The sequence below is a fragment of the Alligator sinensis genome, unplaced genomic scaffold, assembly GCF_000455745.1.
Source record: "Alligator sinensis unplaced genomic scaffold, ASM45574v1 scaffold243_1, whole genome shotgun sequence".
Taxonomy (NCBI): Eukaryota; Metazoa; Chordata; order Crocodylia; family Alligatoridae; genus Alligator; species Alligator sinensis.
In genome coordinates this window covers 1,641,752-1,658,331 of record NW_005841841.1, presented here as the reverse complement: position 1 = coordinate 1,658,331, position 16,580 = coordinate 1,641,752, and the positions used below count along the sequence as shown (strand labels likewise).

General features: G+C 42.9%; 1 protein-coding gene across 7 annotated transcripts in view; it reads right to left on the bottom strand.

The window, feature by feature from the left end:
- The window catches only part of CASK (calcium/calmodulin dependent serine protein kinase), a 353,223-nt gene extending 338,919 nt beyond the window's left edge, over positions 1-14,304 (bottom strand). For 3 of the 7 annotated variants that reach the window (XM_025204937.1, XM_025204949.1, XM_025204941.1), the window contains exon 1: positions 14,178-14,302. In XM_025204937.1, the coding sequence (XP_025060722.1) occupies positions 14,178-14,260 (83 nt within the window). In that variant the 5' untranslated portion in view covers positions 14,261-14,302. Of the gene's footprint in view, positions 1-14,177 lie in introns of all 7 variants that reach the window. The other 4 variants (XM_014520563.2, XM_025204959.1, XM_025204952.1 and 1 more) reach the window with 3 other exon arrangements.
- Between the last annotated feature and the right edge of the window lie 2,276 nt (positions 14,305-16,580).

The following is a 16,580-nucleotide window of genomic DNA, read 5'->3' as shown; positions in this document are numbered from 1 at the left end:
ATGTATGAGCTGATTCAGTGTAAAATATTTTCCCTGGAAAATCAGGGCAGAGCCCCCTTTCTCCATCAATTTCTGTACAGGGTAAGCTGCTGCATAAAGAAATGTCAACAGTTGCACATCAGCAAAAATAAGCTTTAAAATAGGAAGAGAATGAAAACAAGTGGAGTGCTCTCTTCCGTGGTCTGCAAGTTGGCTGGCACAGCCTAGAAGAGTAAACTGCTTAAGGCCCAAATTCTGCCCTCAGGAAACTGGTGCTTGCGAAGGCAGGCAGGGGACAGTTTGAAAGAATCCTCTTTCTTCTTGTCAGTGCAGCAGCAAAGCAGTACCATGACTTACCTCATCCCAAGAACTGAAGTGGTTGGTGTGCCACTTCTCTTCTTTCTAGATTACAGAGGAAGGCAGACAAAGACTAAAGAATGAACCTGCACAGCGATGTACTACTTGTGCAGTGAAAAGCAAGCAAAGGACTTCTCTAGAGTTTAATCTACAGATATGCATCCCCTAAATCCCTTCCCCTCGATCCTGCTCTAACTGCTCACATATCAGATCCACTGTTAAAGGACCCCCCTACAGTAACAGAATACTGTACTTACATGAATTTAAGATGACCCCGAATTTGAGATGACCACTCTATAATTAGATCCCATACACAGAAAATGTATAAATTTATTACGATTTTCCACATATGAATGTAATTACTGGAGTAATTATGATGGATAATCATCTTGAATATGTGCCCCTCCTATTGCAGGTGGTGGAGGAAGAGGTGATGAGGGGAGACACTAATGGGGCAGATGGTAGGGGAGACAGAGTGAGGGTGGCAGTTAATGGGGCAGGCTATGAGGGGCATGTGGTAGGCCAGGTGGTGAGGGGCAGGTAGTGGGGGAGCAAGAGAGGCAGGCAGCTTGTCCCATGCCACCTGTCGCCACCCCCCTCCCCACTTAAGCCTTTTGCACCGGGCAGGCGCAATCTCAAGCCTGATCCCCCTTCCCCTGCTCCCCTTCCACCCTCACACCACTTCTGCCCCCCCCCCCACAACGGAATGTCTCTATTCCTTACCTACACCTCTCCACCACCACCCCTTACCTTTGCTCCATACCAGCAAGCTCCATCCCTGCCATAGCCTGGAACATTTGAGCATGGCTCCAACCGGGCCCATAGCAGCCATGCAGAGCTGGCACTGAAGCTACAGGGCTGGGCTGGAGCATGTGCTCTGGGCTCCAGGCTAGTCAGGACAGAGCCTGCTGGCATGGAGGAAAGGTAAAAAGGAGTGCTGCAGTGGGGAGAAAGGAGGAGAAGCAGTGGCAGCAGGGGGCAGGCAGAAGCTGTGGCTCCAGCACACAACCCAGCTCTTTCCAAAACTGCAACAAATTCCACAAACTCCTCACCTTTCTCCAACTACCATTCAGACTCAGAAAACGTTACTTACACACAGATATTGCCTGAAAATCCTTTTGGAAAATGAAGCTATTATGAAGCAGCCATCTAACTGACATGTAAGGCAGCGGTATCTTTCTATTCCACAATATTAACCAGTAGGTGGCAACAGAGAGGCACTGAAAGTAATGGGAGACAATTTCCTATGACTCTTCATCTTTGGCTCTGAATGAAGTGGTAGTGACAAAGCAACTGGACAGGTCTCTGGATATATCCATTTCACCATAAAGTAGTGCTCCTACACCAGGAGTGGGCAAAATGTGGCCCGTGGGCCAGATACGCCTGCCAGACTATTCTATCCAGCCCGTGGGGCCCCTAAAATATTTAGAAAATTAATATTTATCTGCCCCTGGGTGCCTGTCATGTGGCCCTCGATGGCTTGCCAAAACTCAGTAAGTGGCCTTCTACCCAAAATAACTGCCTGCCCCTGTCCTACACAGTTCGCTTGCTCCCAATTTACCAGTATGTAGTAAACCAAGTTTACCACATGCTTATTTTGTCATTTTTCTCTTTGTTGACAGAAATATTACTTTATACCCCTGAGCAGTTAACTTTGCTCCAAAAGATCTTAAATAATGCTCTCTCTCAGCCCCTGCTGTTCTCCTCTAAGAGATACGCCATGGGATCTACGTGCTGCAATATTGCTGATCTCTCTTTCCTACTCTTAACTTTACTGCACTATATTGCTCCCAATGAGACTGCATTTGCTTCTCAGTGTTCATGAAACTCATATTTCTGAAAATATATCTATTTATGCTTTTGCGTCTCATTTTTTATTCCCACTGCACCCCTCTGCCCCCCTTCTAATCATATCAACCTATGGTTGGACCAAAATCCATGTTTCAAGTATCCAGAAAAAAGAAGGGCTCGTTAAGAAATGTATGCCAATGCAAATTTCCTCTCGAGTCCCCATTTCTTTCTTGAAGAAAGAAAGCCTCACATTAAATTTCAACAAGCAAAATCACAGACAAGTAGGACTAGATGGGATCACAAAAGGTAACAGTAAGAGAGGACCATCACTTTCCAAGCCATTCCAGACAAAATGCTCATCTGACTTGCATTAAAAAACTTCCACAATCTCTCCAGCTTGTCTGGTTCCAGGGCTTAACTACTTTCATGGTCAGAAAACCCTCCCAAAATATTTTACTTTTACACCCTTTGTCATGATTTAAGCCTACTCCTTGCCCTGTTACCGTAGATACAGAGAACATCTCCTCTTCTATTATGACACTTATCAAATCCCCCTTTATCTTTCTCTTCTCAGACTAAATCATCCCAGGTATTTCAACCTTTCTTCATATATTGCATTAATAAATCCCAATATGGTATTAGCTGTTACTGCATCAATATTATACTGCTGACTTGCATTCAGATTAAGATGCATTGTACCTGCCAGATTTTTTCTAACAGTATTGTAGTCTAGCCAATCCCTCCTCAATTTATATTTGTCCATTTGATCGTCAGCATTTCACACACGCCCTTACTGAATTTAATTTAATTTCCCAATTTATCAAAGTCATTTGCAATCTTAATCCTGTCCTTCAAAAGGCCTGTAAACACCCTAGGTTGGGATCAGTCGCATAATGTTTACTCAATTCCATCCTCTAAATCACTAATAACAGTATTGAACAGTACTGGATCTAGGGCAGATACACCGGGAATTCCACTTGACAACTCTGCCCAGTTTGACACTGAACTACTGATGATTGGCCCCAATTATCCAACCTGATCTCAACACTTTGGCCCACCACCGCATGAATATAGTTCAGGCCTTGCAGGCAACACCATCTATGCAGCCACACACTCATCTCTAAGATGCATATGTCCCTAGCCTGGGCCTTTGCCTTTACTCCCAGCTCCTGCAGGTCAGCTTTTGATCTACTCAAGGTCATACCCAGTAATATCATTAGAGTCCACATGTACAACCAACATGGAACAGCAGTCAGAGGGCCAAAGTAGGACCCAGATTTTGGCTTCTGGCAGGCAGGAAACTTCCAAGACAGCAGCTCAGACTGGCAGATAAACGACTGTCCTCTCACAGAAGAGAATCACCAGTACACCACAACCTTTTGTTTCCTCCTGAGGCTGGTGGCCATGAGCCTTCCAGATTTTGGGTTGCCTACTTTTGTCTTTCCCCAGCAGTAGGGCTGCTTCCTCTACTGTGCTGCCAGAGACACATACCTGTTCTTAATGTGGCTGAATTGGGGGGGGGGGGGGCAGTGTTGAAGGTAGAAGACTGTCTGCTGCCAGAGCTGGCCAGTCAGGTTTCATCTTAATTCTTAAATGTTGTGTTGACTCCTCAATTTCCTGTTCACCACCACTGCTAGTGTTATACAAAACATCTTTTCCCATCTTCAGCCAGTCAGAAGATACTGAGTTTATGTTATCTGAGAGAAAAAGATGAAATTCTGCTAATGTTTTCTACTTATTTATGAAGTATAGCTTAGTTATGCGTTGTGCCAAAGAAAGTGACCCCAAAACACTCTAGCAGGTTCAGGGCAGAAGCTTCATCACCAACACCCCTTTTACATTTGTACCTCTAAATTCCACTCACAATTCTGGCTCTTCCCTGAAACAGAGTCAATAGAAAGTGCTCAATCCTAATCTTCAAAGTCTTTCTAAAAAACTGACTTCAGCTCAGAGGTCAGCCTTTTCATTATCACCACAATCTCTCAGAAAGGTTATGTTACTCGAGCACAGAATCTGTCAACCAGACCAGTGATGAACTAATTTGAACGAGTTACTGAACTTCCTCAGCAGACTGCTTATTAGGGGTGTGCGAAGCTGGCCCCATTCAATTTGGATTCAGATTCAGCCCGAGTCGGGAACAATGATTTGATTAATTGACTCAGATCACTGTCTCCGATTTGATTCAGCCGAATCTGAAGATTCGATGCTGATTTGGAGAATCCATGATTCAGCCGTAGACACAGCTTTTAATGTTTTTTCTACCTACCTCAATGTACCAGCGGAGCTCATGAACGCTGCGATGCTGGGGCAGATGGACCACCCCACATGCTTGGCAGCAAACCTGTAAGTACTTCCGGTCCGCTTCGGGTCAGCCAGTGAGCGCGCTGAGGAGCTCCCTGCATCCCCCTGGCTCGGCGATTGGCTGCAGGGGGTCCCTGGGTGCCCCCCCAGACCCAGGAGGGACCAGTTGCTGAGCTGAGGGAGCACGGGGGGGGCCCCTGTGTGCTCTTCAGTGGACCCAGAAGTGGGCCAGAAGTGCTTCTGGTCCACTTCTGGGTCTGCTGCCGAGTGCGCTGGGACCCCCCTGCACTCCTGTGGGACATGCCATGCACCTCAGCATCGCAGCATTCACGAGCCCCTGCTGTGCCTATATCTGAATGGCCAAATCTCTCCAAATCGATTCGGAGAGATTAGAGGGTCTTCTGATTCGATTCAGATTTGGAGATTCTGCCACCGAATTGGGCCAAATCTCCACTGAATCAAATCAGGGACTGAAGCTTCACACAGTCCTACTGCTCATATTGATATGTACTATTTCACTAAGTGAGAATAACCACGAACCTCAGCCACCTTCAGAGTAAAAATGAAGACTTTTCTTAATCAAATTTAGCATTTCTGCCTTAAAAATGCTACCTAGTGGAAAAGAGACAGGGGGTGGGGAGAACCCCTCAAAATACATATTAGATTATAAATGGCACTCAGATTCTTCAGCGGTCCCTTGAAGTCAAGGATGATTGTCTTCTCTGTGGATCCGAAGAAGGCTGATGACATCAACCCAGGATCAACAGACTGTTACAACTTGGGCATGTGTTTCCATGCTGGTTGGGTGGCTCCACATTCTTGATTCAGTCTGTAACATGCTGTTTCTGCAACACTCAGATACCACAGTGATTAATGGACTATAAATTCTTAGATGGATAGAAGGAAGAAGTAGGGCTACATCTAAAAGCAAGGGACCTTTAAGATCTGATTTTCGAAGTCACAAATACAACCACAGAGGCTGAATATACAAGTAACAATTGCTTCTAGGAAGAGGAGATACTTAGTACTTAAATTACTAGATACATAAATAAAGCATGCAGTAAAATGTGCACTTTTGGCTAGCTAACAGTTCCACTAAATTTTAGAAAATTCACCTCTTAAAAGGGAGCATTTTAGATAATGTACTTTAGATTAGCAACTCTGTCGAGACATTGTTTTTAACAGCATGTATGGCTTTAGGTCATCTGTCAGGCTTTGATCAATTTATCCCCCAAATGACAAAAATGTAACTGTTTAAAAAAAAAATTAGAGGTTCAAGAAGGTAGGGTGCACAACCTACAGTGTTCACGTCTCCAATACCAACATCTCCAATTTGGCAGATAAGATCCTGTACCCTGTACTCTACAACCAGAAATAATGTATTTCTACATCATTGCATTTAAACCAGGAACCATAAAAGTCTTTTAAAGAGTGATCAGTAAATTATACTTTTAAAAATCAGGTATGTCTCCTTTTTCTTTCTGGATAGTGCACAAAGGCAGCCTGAGCAGACAGTAAGCATTTTTAAGACCACCTCTCAAAATGCTAGCTGATCACTACAAGAAATCAGAACTTGTGGTAGCAGTGATACCTTCTATGAGACCAATTAAATATTTGCAAAAAACATGTTTATTTGAAAGCTTGGGCATGCACACACTTCTTCAGGCATAGGAGACTGCAAAGATTGTAAAATTTCTCCTAGGTGAAAATGAAAATTCATATTTCTTCACCTAGGAGAAATTTTACAATCGTTGCCTTCTCGTATGCCTAAAAAAGGGCGTGTGCGCCCAAAAGCTTGCAAAAAAATTATATATATATATTTTCAAATATCTTTTTGGTTTCATAAAAAGTATCACCTCTACCACAAGTTCTGATTCCTTTTGCCGGTAGACCAATTCAGCTACAACCTGTATCAGCTGATCACCAAAACACTGTGCGCTACCAAAAAAAAAAAAAAAAGTCTTCAATTAACTGTCTAAAAGTCAGCTCCTCTTTATAGCTCAGCTCCCTCAAACTCTACAATGCCATTTAATTTCCTAAAACAAATATGTAGCTGTATACGGGTTTCTTCAGAGCCTCTCATCTTACCCCTGTTAAAATTGTGGCAGATTTGTTCTTTGTCATGGAATAACTAGCTTGCTCCTGCTCATTATGTAAGTTATACACAGGAACTATTTTACCCAAAGCTTTCTGAAGCAGAAAAAGAAGAGCAACAAAACTTAAGAAGCTAGAGAGCTATAAATTACTCCTTGGTACATCCCTAAAAAGATAAATGTAGCAAAAGCAGGGGGGAAAGCTATAGAAAGCTTTTACTTATAAATCTGTCTAATTATAAGCATAAAATACAGGAAGCAAAATCCTGCCATGACCAAACTTCAAGGGAAATGTAGTCAGTTCATGATACTACCAGCACATTCCCATGTGAAACAGAAGTTCAGAATGTATATTATTGATTTTTTTCTAAAATTATTCCACAGCCCTTACAGACATTGTTGGACAACTAATAGGAGTCTGAATGACATTTAAACATTTTCCAAGTTGTTCCTCAGAAAATAACAAACAATTATATACTTCAAGAATAGTGGTGACCAACTGATTGATTTATAGGCATTCTATGGTAGACAAGCCACTTTGAACAAGCATTTCCAATCACTTTCAAAGAGATTATTAGCATCCTTCACTTGATGGCCTTTAGAAGTTAAGTTTTTGAAGAAACGGGAGGAAGACTAGCTTGGTAGCAAAGATGCTAGCCTAGAACCTGAGAAGCATGGAATCAATGATCTACCCTGCCACTGGCATCCTAATAAGACCGTTAGCAAGTAATTTATTCTCCGAGAGATGGACACAAAAGGAATGAATGAAATAATTAAACAGAAAAATGCAGAAGGATTACAGAACTTCCCAAACTGACATAAGAGGTCTGTAGTGTTACTGGAAACTGAATTTGCATCTTCAGTTTCATTATACTGAGATTAATAAATGAAAATATCTTACCTATTTACAGCCTATATTTGCACCCTTATAGATTGACGATATTACCAAAACTAAAATTCCTATACATACAGGGATCGAAAAAAGTGTCAATAAAAGCTTGGCCGTGCAGCATCCCTGCAGAACCTCAGACTGCAGCTGAGGAAATCTATCTTGCCCCCTTGCATCTGCTCTAGTGCACTTAAATCCAGCAATCAGTCAGCATAGATAGTTTGGAAATGACCATGAGGCCATACCCCAGGGCTGCTCTCCACCTCTCCCCAGACAAAGATCCTAGGGTTATATCCACCCCATCTACACTGCCCAATTTCTGTGTTTGGACATGCTGGAGTGGGAGCTGTTGGGCATAACTCATTTTTTTGTTGGCAGTCCTGGGATCAGTAGAAAAATTACACAAATAACCCCTATGAGTCTTCACCTTGAAAACAAGATATACTTCCATAATCACTGGACAACAGAGTGGCTTTGGCCCCCAGCCACATCAGTTCTGTAATACTTCCAAAAATTACATGAGTCCAGCTCACACACAAACATAGGTACACTAAGAGGATGCATTCACTGTACTGTATTTCTAAAGGAAATGAATAATGACATAGGTTGTACTCAAAGCATTTTCTTGTGCCTCTTAACTAAAGAACTGCCTGATAACCTTTAGGTATCTGAAGGTGTAAACATTAAAGGAGATAGGGTAGAAGGTTTTGTGAAACAAGTACTGAGTTTTAGGCTTTCAAGCACTTACCCATAATTAAAGAATGTCACAATAATCTAAAAATGTGTAGATATCTATCATTAAAATGTACTGTTTAGTTTATAAACACGTCTTTATAAATTAGTGCATAGAGAACAACCTGGATTCTTCACAGAATTAGGTTCCTAATTCCTTGCAAAAATGAACATTTGAAAATCAGCCACAGCCAATATACCACTTGTTTACTGAGGTTTCTTTTTCTTATTGGGCTCCCCCTGCACTGGCAATAAGGCACGATGAGATCTAATGTGTGACTCCACAATTACGCCTCTTGCCATGCACATGGTAAGCACCATAATAAGTAAGGCAGACATGAAGTAAGCACCACAATAGTTTTCTTTATTTTCTTTCTTTATTTTTTTAAAGGAGTGCCACTTTATTCACAAACACTTCCTGCCCATAAGTTACCTTGAGTTTAATGGGGAATGGCCTTGAAACTCAGATGACTGATAACTACACATCTGTGCATTACACACTAAGGAGACATGGCATAAAATGAAAGCAGATGCAAATGCTAACTGCAAATATTATCCAGTGTGTTCTTAGGTGTGCTTTGGAGAACACCACCGGATCTGGGGAGCTGGGCGCAGAGGGCCTAGTTTGTAAATCCCAACTGGATTTCTAAAATAAGTATCTGAACACTACTTTCAGCCAAAATGGCAGTGATTCACAGCTTGTGCAGTTACAAAATTAATCTGCTAAGCAGGCTTTTTGACAAAATCTAGGTGTAACAGGGGGAGAAAGAGGAGGAGGGCGTCAGGCACCAATATATTTTTTTTAGGTGCTTAAAATTTCTTTGCAACTCTCAACCTTTGACAAAAAGTAATAGATAGGATCTGGTTTAAATGGCAAGCCCAACTCACAGCATGATAGCTCCTTTAATCCTGGAGTTCCCCGTGTGCTACTGCTGTTTGGCAGAGGGGCTACACTGCTTGCTCCTGATGGCCAGGAAGCAAAAACCACAGTTTTTCCCTCCCGGCCACCAGGAGCAAGCAGTGAGGCTGACTAGACCCTTCCACCAATCAGCTGCAGGGAAGTGTGCAGGGAGATTAAAGGGGGTGCCACACCACAAACTGGGCCCTGTGATTTAAACCAGGCACTGGTTATATACAGTGTATTAACTACATGAACTTAGAGAAGCCTGTTTAATACAAGGTACAAGACACATCATCTGTGTTGCATGAGTATTAAGTATCAGACGTTGTTGGTTTTTTGTTGTTGTTTTTTACTTTGATTCTCATGCTCCCCATACAAACCACAGAAATGCCCTAACTGGTTTCTGCTCTCTCTCTTACTGAAGTAAGAGCACACCTTAAGATTATTTACAGAGGACAATGTGAACACCTCTGATCACACAGTCAGATATCAGCACCTCCCCCCTCAAAATAAAAGGAAAAGCCTACTGCATTTACTAAAATATGAAGACAAGGTTTTCTCCCCCAGTCAACATGATAGGGTGAGAGGGGGAGCCCCTCGTCTTACACTTGCATACAAGGGAACCTCACTAAATACATTGTCTATCATTAAACAGCTGTCAAAAGCAGCATGGGCTCAGTAACAGAAGCCAACTATAAAATTGATTAAGTATAGCCAACACTAAGTAGGACTATAAAACACCTGGCCCATGTTGGGCAAACACACTGACAGGAACCTATCCCAAAGATAGGTTAGTATAAGCCAGGGGTCAGCAACTTCTGTCACACATGCCAAAGCACAGCACCCGAGGCCATTTTGCTCATCCGGCCTGAGCAGCTGCCACCAGCCATAGGGCCCGGGTTGCTTGCAAGCAGCCAGCCAGGAGTCTGCAAACCCTGCTGCAAGCAGTCCAGGCTCCTTGGCTAGCAGCAGCTGCCCACAGCCTGAGCTGGCTGCAGTCAGGAGGCTGCAAACAACTGCACCAGGCTCCAGAGCCCTGGCCAGGGCTGGACACACGCATGCATGCCTCCGAGCATGTGGCAGGGGAGGAGCCTGGAGCAGTATAACCCCAGCTCCTCCCCTGCCATCCACTCAGAGATGTGTGTGCACCCACCGCTGGCAGGGGCTCCGGAGCCCAATTCAGCTGTTTGTAGCCTGCCCACTGCCTGCTGCAGCTGCCCACAGCCCGGGCCAGCTATGGCTGGCAGCCAAGAAGCTGCAAACAGCTGCACCAGGCTCTAGAGCCCTAGCCAGGTCCCATGGTGGCAGTGGCCGCACATGCACTTCTGGGCAGAAGGCAGGGGAAGGGCTGGGATTGTACTGTTCACCTCAAAGCATGCATGCAGGTGCCACCGCCAGAGAGCGCAGCCAGGGCTCTGAAACCCAGTGCAGCTGTTTGCAGCCTCCCACATGCCTGCCAGAGTCCATCCAGGCTCAGGGGAGCTGCAGCAGGCAGGCTACAAACAGCTGCACCGGGCTCCAGAGCCCCAACACTAGCTCCATGGTGGTGGCGACTGTAGGCAAACCTCAGGGCATGGTGCAGGGGCCAAGGCAGGGTAACCCGAGCCCCTGCCCTGCCAACCGCAATGAGGATCAGGCTCCTCATGGCTCCCCTGCTGTCTGCCCTGGCATGCCAAGTCAAGGAGTGGGTCAGGGTTGGGGTGTTTTTGGCATCCTGGCCAAAAACATTGCCAATCCCTGGTATAAGCCATCTGAATAAAAGATACGGTAGCACCCACTGCGTTCAGTCCCTCAGCACTAACTTGAAGAATAAGTCATACTGAGCCACTACATTTAAACTTCTTCAGCACCACAATTGAACTGCACCTTTCTTTCCCATTTCTAATGGAGTCCTGCTTTTTAACTAGCCTTAAATGTCTGGTAAACATCACCCAAAACGGCCTTACCCAGGGTCCCAAATAGCTTACTGAGAATCCCTCTCTCGCCCCCTCTCTCAGCCTGGCACATATTAGTGTGGCCCACCCTCCATGAGATGGAGCTGGACCCTGTTGGCCCGCTCATCACATGCATATATATTTTTGGAAGATCCCAGAACTCATGACAAGAACACCTGGTTCTAATCATGCATGGGGGCTAATTAGCACATGGATACCTTGTGGGTGCAGCATCTAGGGCATATATACTGAGCACTGCTGAGCTGTGGGGTTACCAAGGACTGAAACGTTATGGTCACTGCTGGGGCTCAGCCCAATGGTAAATCATGAGCCTTCTGGCTTTGGGATGCTGTCATGCATAGTTTGTAATATATGTAAGCAGGTACAAAAGTGCTGCTTAAAAGTGTGTTTATGGAGTACCTGTGCTAAAATGTGCAGCAGTTTCAGAGGTAAACTTCATTAACTCTGGATGAAGTCTAAAGGTACCTGTAGTCATTTCCCTATATGAAAGTTACTATAGGTATGTTTATTTCTAGGTCAGTGTTTTCAAATTTGCTCCTCACTTCCATGAGCTCAGGGAGAGCAAGGTCTGGCCATAACCAAGAGGGGAAGGGGCTGCAGGAGAAATTAGCTGGGAAGGTAAGAGGGCAAGGAGGTTACCTGTCCCCACACCCTCAGATTTCTTTTCCCTGCTGTAGCAGAGGGAAGGGGACAAATTCAAAGCAGACCTTAGTTAACTAGATTTTATAACTACAGCAAATGTATAAATTTTCCATATATAAAATCTAATTATTGGGGGGGTTCCCTTATATTCAGGTAAATACTAGAGGTGCACTGATACATTGGTCCAATATCCAGAAGCGACTGGAGCAGGGTGCAGGGCCTGGGGCAAATCAGTCCATGCTGGGCGCTGACCCTGCTCCAATCCGGACCCGAAGAAGCCGCTGCTGCCATCAGCAGCATCGGCAGCAGGCAGGGGAGGGCGGGGGGCTAGCAAGTGGCTGGACATGGACCTGCCACTCTGCTCAGCTCCATGGGGCCCTACAAAGCGCAGGGCCTGGGGCAGTTGCCCCATTTCTCCCCCACTAGGGACGGCCCTGCCAATATCAGATCTGCACAGATATAAAGAAAATCGACTATATTCGTAAATCAGCTTTTTTTGCCTGATGCAGCCAATAAATGCCCCATGCATGCGTGCAGGCCCACACAGGCCCCACACTCCTGCCCAACTGTCGCTGCACTCCATGTGCCCGCTTGCTGCCCATTCCCCCCTGCTGCCTGCTGAAGCCATCTCCCAGCTTTCCTACCTGCCACTGCTCCTCCCCACCTGCCAGCCAGTCACTCTGGCACTATGTGGTTCCCGGCTGCAGTGTGGGGACCGCAAGACCCAGCCCAGCCCTGAGGAGTGGGGCTATCACCTGCAGTCCTCCCTCCCGCCCTTACCTGAACTTCCCTGCAGCAGAGGGAGGCTGGAACAGCCCTAGAGTCCCAGGCCAAAAGCCTCAGCCAGGCAAGGGCTTCCAGCAGGGGGTGGGGCAGGGCTGGCCTTGCTTCTGAAGCAGCTTGGTCCAGCCGGCAGTTTCCCCCCCAAGTCCTACTGCCCCTGGCTCCTATCATCTTTGACAGGCAGCCAGAGGCAGATAAATATTAATTTTCTAAATATTTTAGGGGCCCTGTGGGGCAGGTAGAATGGCCTGGCAGTCTAGACCCTGTCCATAGGCTACATTTTGCCCACCCCTGTACTAGACTCATGCTGACTGAAGATGCACTAAAAAGAGTCCACAACTTATTGTAGGCATTCAAATTCCTACCATCCTGACAGAGGCTAAAGTAAGTTCTTCTTTTCCATCATACTTATTACATGTAGAGCAACAGGATGGTTTTAAGCAAAGAACAGACGGATGACCCCTGAGACCTGATAGCTAAATCCTGCAAACAGAATCATGTAACTCTCCCCAGCGAGAATTCTTCCCATCTCCATAACTTTACAGGTAAGTGTGACCTTCTAAATCTAATAAAAGACACAGAACCTAAACAAAAAAAGATAATTGAACCCCTTCTCTGGTTCAGTTGCATCCAACATCCCCATCACTCAAATATATGCTGGGAAGGCTTTGTGCAATCTTAAGATTGGATGTGATCAAGCTAAGAATTTGTTTTTCCAATACATTAAATAAGTATAGTCCTTAACAACTACAGCAAAGTAATGTCTCTCAGGCTTTTGATTTGAATTATTATAATTTTAGATACACTTTAAACTTGCATATACAAGCTTCTACATATTCCTTATAGTCGGCATTATAAATAATACCTCTCTCTTCATTACTGTGCTACTAGATACAATTTGCTACGGATCATGGGTATTCAAGGCAACATGTCTTCAGGTGTACATTTTCTCCCACGTAGACTGCTAGGTAAGTATTTAGTTCATGACTGATATCAGGAAAGTGATGTCACAAGGAACAGCATAGTATTCCATGCAACCTAACTGCATGATAATTTTTAAAAAATTCACAGGTGATTCTGACTGAGAGCTGAGTAGTTACAATTGGGGCACTGAAAAATACAACCAATATGCTCAATATTCCAGCTGCATTACTGTAATTAGTACAGCTTATAAGAGGGCTGCTTTGGTAGGTTTTCACAAGATGTGCACTAGATTCCACAGATACGTGATTGTTAGAGAGCTACTTAATTCACAACCAAACAAAGTAATTTTTGTGGCTTGGCTGCAGCACGAAGAGCCGATTTCACGGGCATTTCCCAGCAACCGAACCCCTTGCCACTGATTGGTATAGAGGCCCTGGGGAGAGGAAGGACAGGGAGGCAAGGAGGGAGAGGGGGGCAGCCGCTATCTTGGCTGCTGGCTGCCCTTCATGCTGCCCCACTAGCCAGCATCTTCCCCTCCCAGACAGACTGCAAGGCAGCAAAGATTGCTGGCTCCCACTGAGGAGCCACCATTTTATTTTTAAGGTTTTTATTTAAAGTTGATTTCATGGACAATTGTGGATTTTGCAGTTTCCACAAAATCGTGAATTAAATAAGTCCTTAGTGATTGTATGGCCACATCTATATTTAGTTTGGTTAAACTTTTTTTTCCCCATTGGATTGGTAGACACATAAAGGAATACAAATATTTAAGTTAACACAAGGAAAAAAGGAAACTCAGAGTTAAATTTTTCACTGTCTCATTAACTTACACCATTGTGTTTGCAACCAAGCAGTAGTACTGTTGTTTTGTATTAAAGAATTTCTGTTCACTGATGACTGGATTGGTAAACATTTCATTTCTTTTTTCACTTAAATGAAAATGTTCTGGTCATTCATTAGAAGCATCTGTCCAGGCCACAACACTGGCTTTAGAGAACCTTGAACAAAAGAAACAAAACTGCTAAAATTACAGTAAAGCACTACACTGTAAACTGTTGATATATTTAGTACAACATGCAGCATTTCCAGAGAGGAACTTATTAACAATGCTTTTCTTGGGATTGTATATTACCATTTCAAAACTGAGAATTGCAATACTTGTTTACTTCTGCCAGGAATGCTCTAGTAGTCAATATGACTTAAATATTATATGTTAGTACATTACAATCCTATGTTAGCTTTTAGCATTAGCGTCCCATCAAGCTGTACGCATTTTTGTTCAAATGACTGTAATGAGAAATAAATGATGCTCTTAAACCTAATTACCAGAAACCTGACTGGATTCCTGACTAAACTACTCCTAGAATATATGTCAGTAAAATATGTGTAATAAAAAGGCAACTTAAAAATGCAGTTACCTTCTATTTTTAACATGTGATTTATATTTCATTAGTATCAGATCATTACATTTTGATACACAATACAATAGTAAAAAGGCAGGGTATATATTTACACTGTAATGAAGCACAGGCACTGTATTGTATGCAACATAGCTAACACAAGGAGAAATTCATCAGATGTAAACAGATGCAACTCAGCAAATATCAGTGCTCTTAGGACATTTCTATAGAATTTTAAAGTATTTGACAATTTTGCAAATAGCTTAAATTCAGATCTGTTTGCACATAAAATGTTTTGTTTCAAAGGAACAAAAATATAATAAACTTGAGATAATCAACACTGGAAGATTATTTTACAGGCTAAATGCAGTTTCTTTGCATGTAACTGGGGCTGGAACCATCTTCATTTACACGTAACGAACCAGGGTCCCACAGCACAGTAAGTTCACATTTCCTATACTCATAGCATATAATTAACATGAAAGAAAAGAAAGTCATTGCTTTCCTAATTGTCACATACTACCATGCAAGCACTAACATGGTTACTATTGCTGCTATTTTTCTACTGACAAATCAAGCAGACTTTGCTAAAAAACCTCCATAGATCATTTGTGTGCCTTTCAAGGCATTGGAATTCTAAAGGTAGCAAACTTCCCTTTCTTCTGCTAAAAGGGGTTACTAAAAATAAAATCCTTAGCAAACAGCTACTATGAATTCCAGTGAATACTGTCAGGAGAAACAATGGCAAAAGCAACTTGCAGACAGCATACAATTGATCATTTTCAATACTACTGGAAGTTGGGTATGACAACTAAGACTTTGCCATTAATTAAGTCAATTTAAATGATAAAGTAACCAATTTTTAGGAGAGTTTGCATTCACGGAGCTCTTTGCTTCATGCATTATGCCATGCAGAAAACTCATGCCATACTGCTGTATAGTTCAAAACAAAGAAAGTAAATATACTGCAAAAATGTAGTCAAGACTATATAAATAAAAGCCTATCCTTTAATAAATGTAATTTCTTCTACAGAAAAACTATAGCAGAGTAATTCAGAAGAGACTGAACCTTTTTCTCACATGCACAAATAGATTTCCCTAGTTTAAGGGATTTAATCCATTTAAAGCATTACACTGGCCTTTCAGACAACGCTAGTCTTTATGAAATGCTTATAGAAACATCGTTTAATGTACTAAAGGAGTACAACCTGGCAAATTGACCTGAAACGGTGAAGAATTAGCAAAGAAAGATATTTTAATTTCTTTAATATGTTCATGTTTCTCTAGATAATTAAGAGTAAACTTTCAGTCACGTTGATGCTTAACTTTTCATTTGGCAACAGCAAATTTGAGGAATTCTTTCTTAAATACCCAATCTTTGACTTCCATAAGGTAGCTAGGAGACAAGAATTTGGATATGCATCCTAAATTTGTGTGCATAAAATGAAGGCATGAAAATTATTGTTTTATATTTGTTCTGGCTCAGTAACTTAATTTGGAGCATGTTACAGTTATGATTCTCAAATATCATTTTTCCTATGTCTTTGAATGTAAGGGAATTACAATCAATCATTTTTCATTTGAAATGTTATAGTTAGTATTGAAAAACCGCAATTTTTTTTGGACATTTGATGATAGATTTCTGTATCTGACCAGTTAAAACAGAATAACTCAGCATTTGTGCAAGCTTTTTTTCTCTAAAGACACTAAAGTTCAGAATCATTATACACAAGATGGATCCTCCTCCTCTTACCTCTTCCTTTTATAGTTCTCTTACTAGAGCTATGAGCATTAAAAAAAACTCCATTTTAAAATGTGAGCTTACTCACCAGG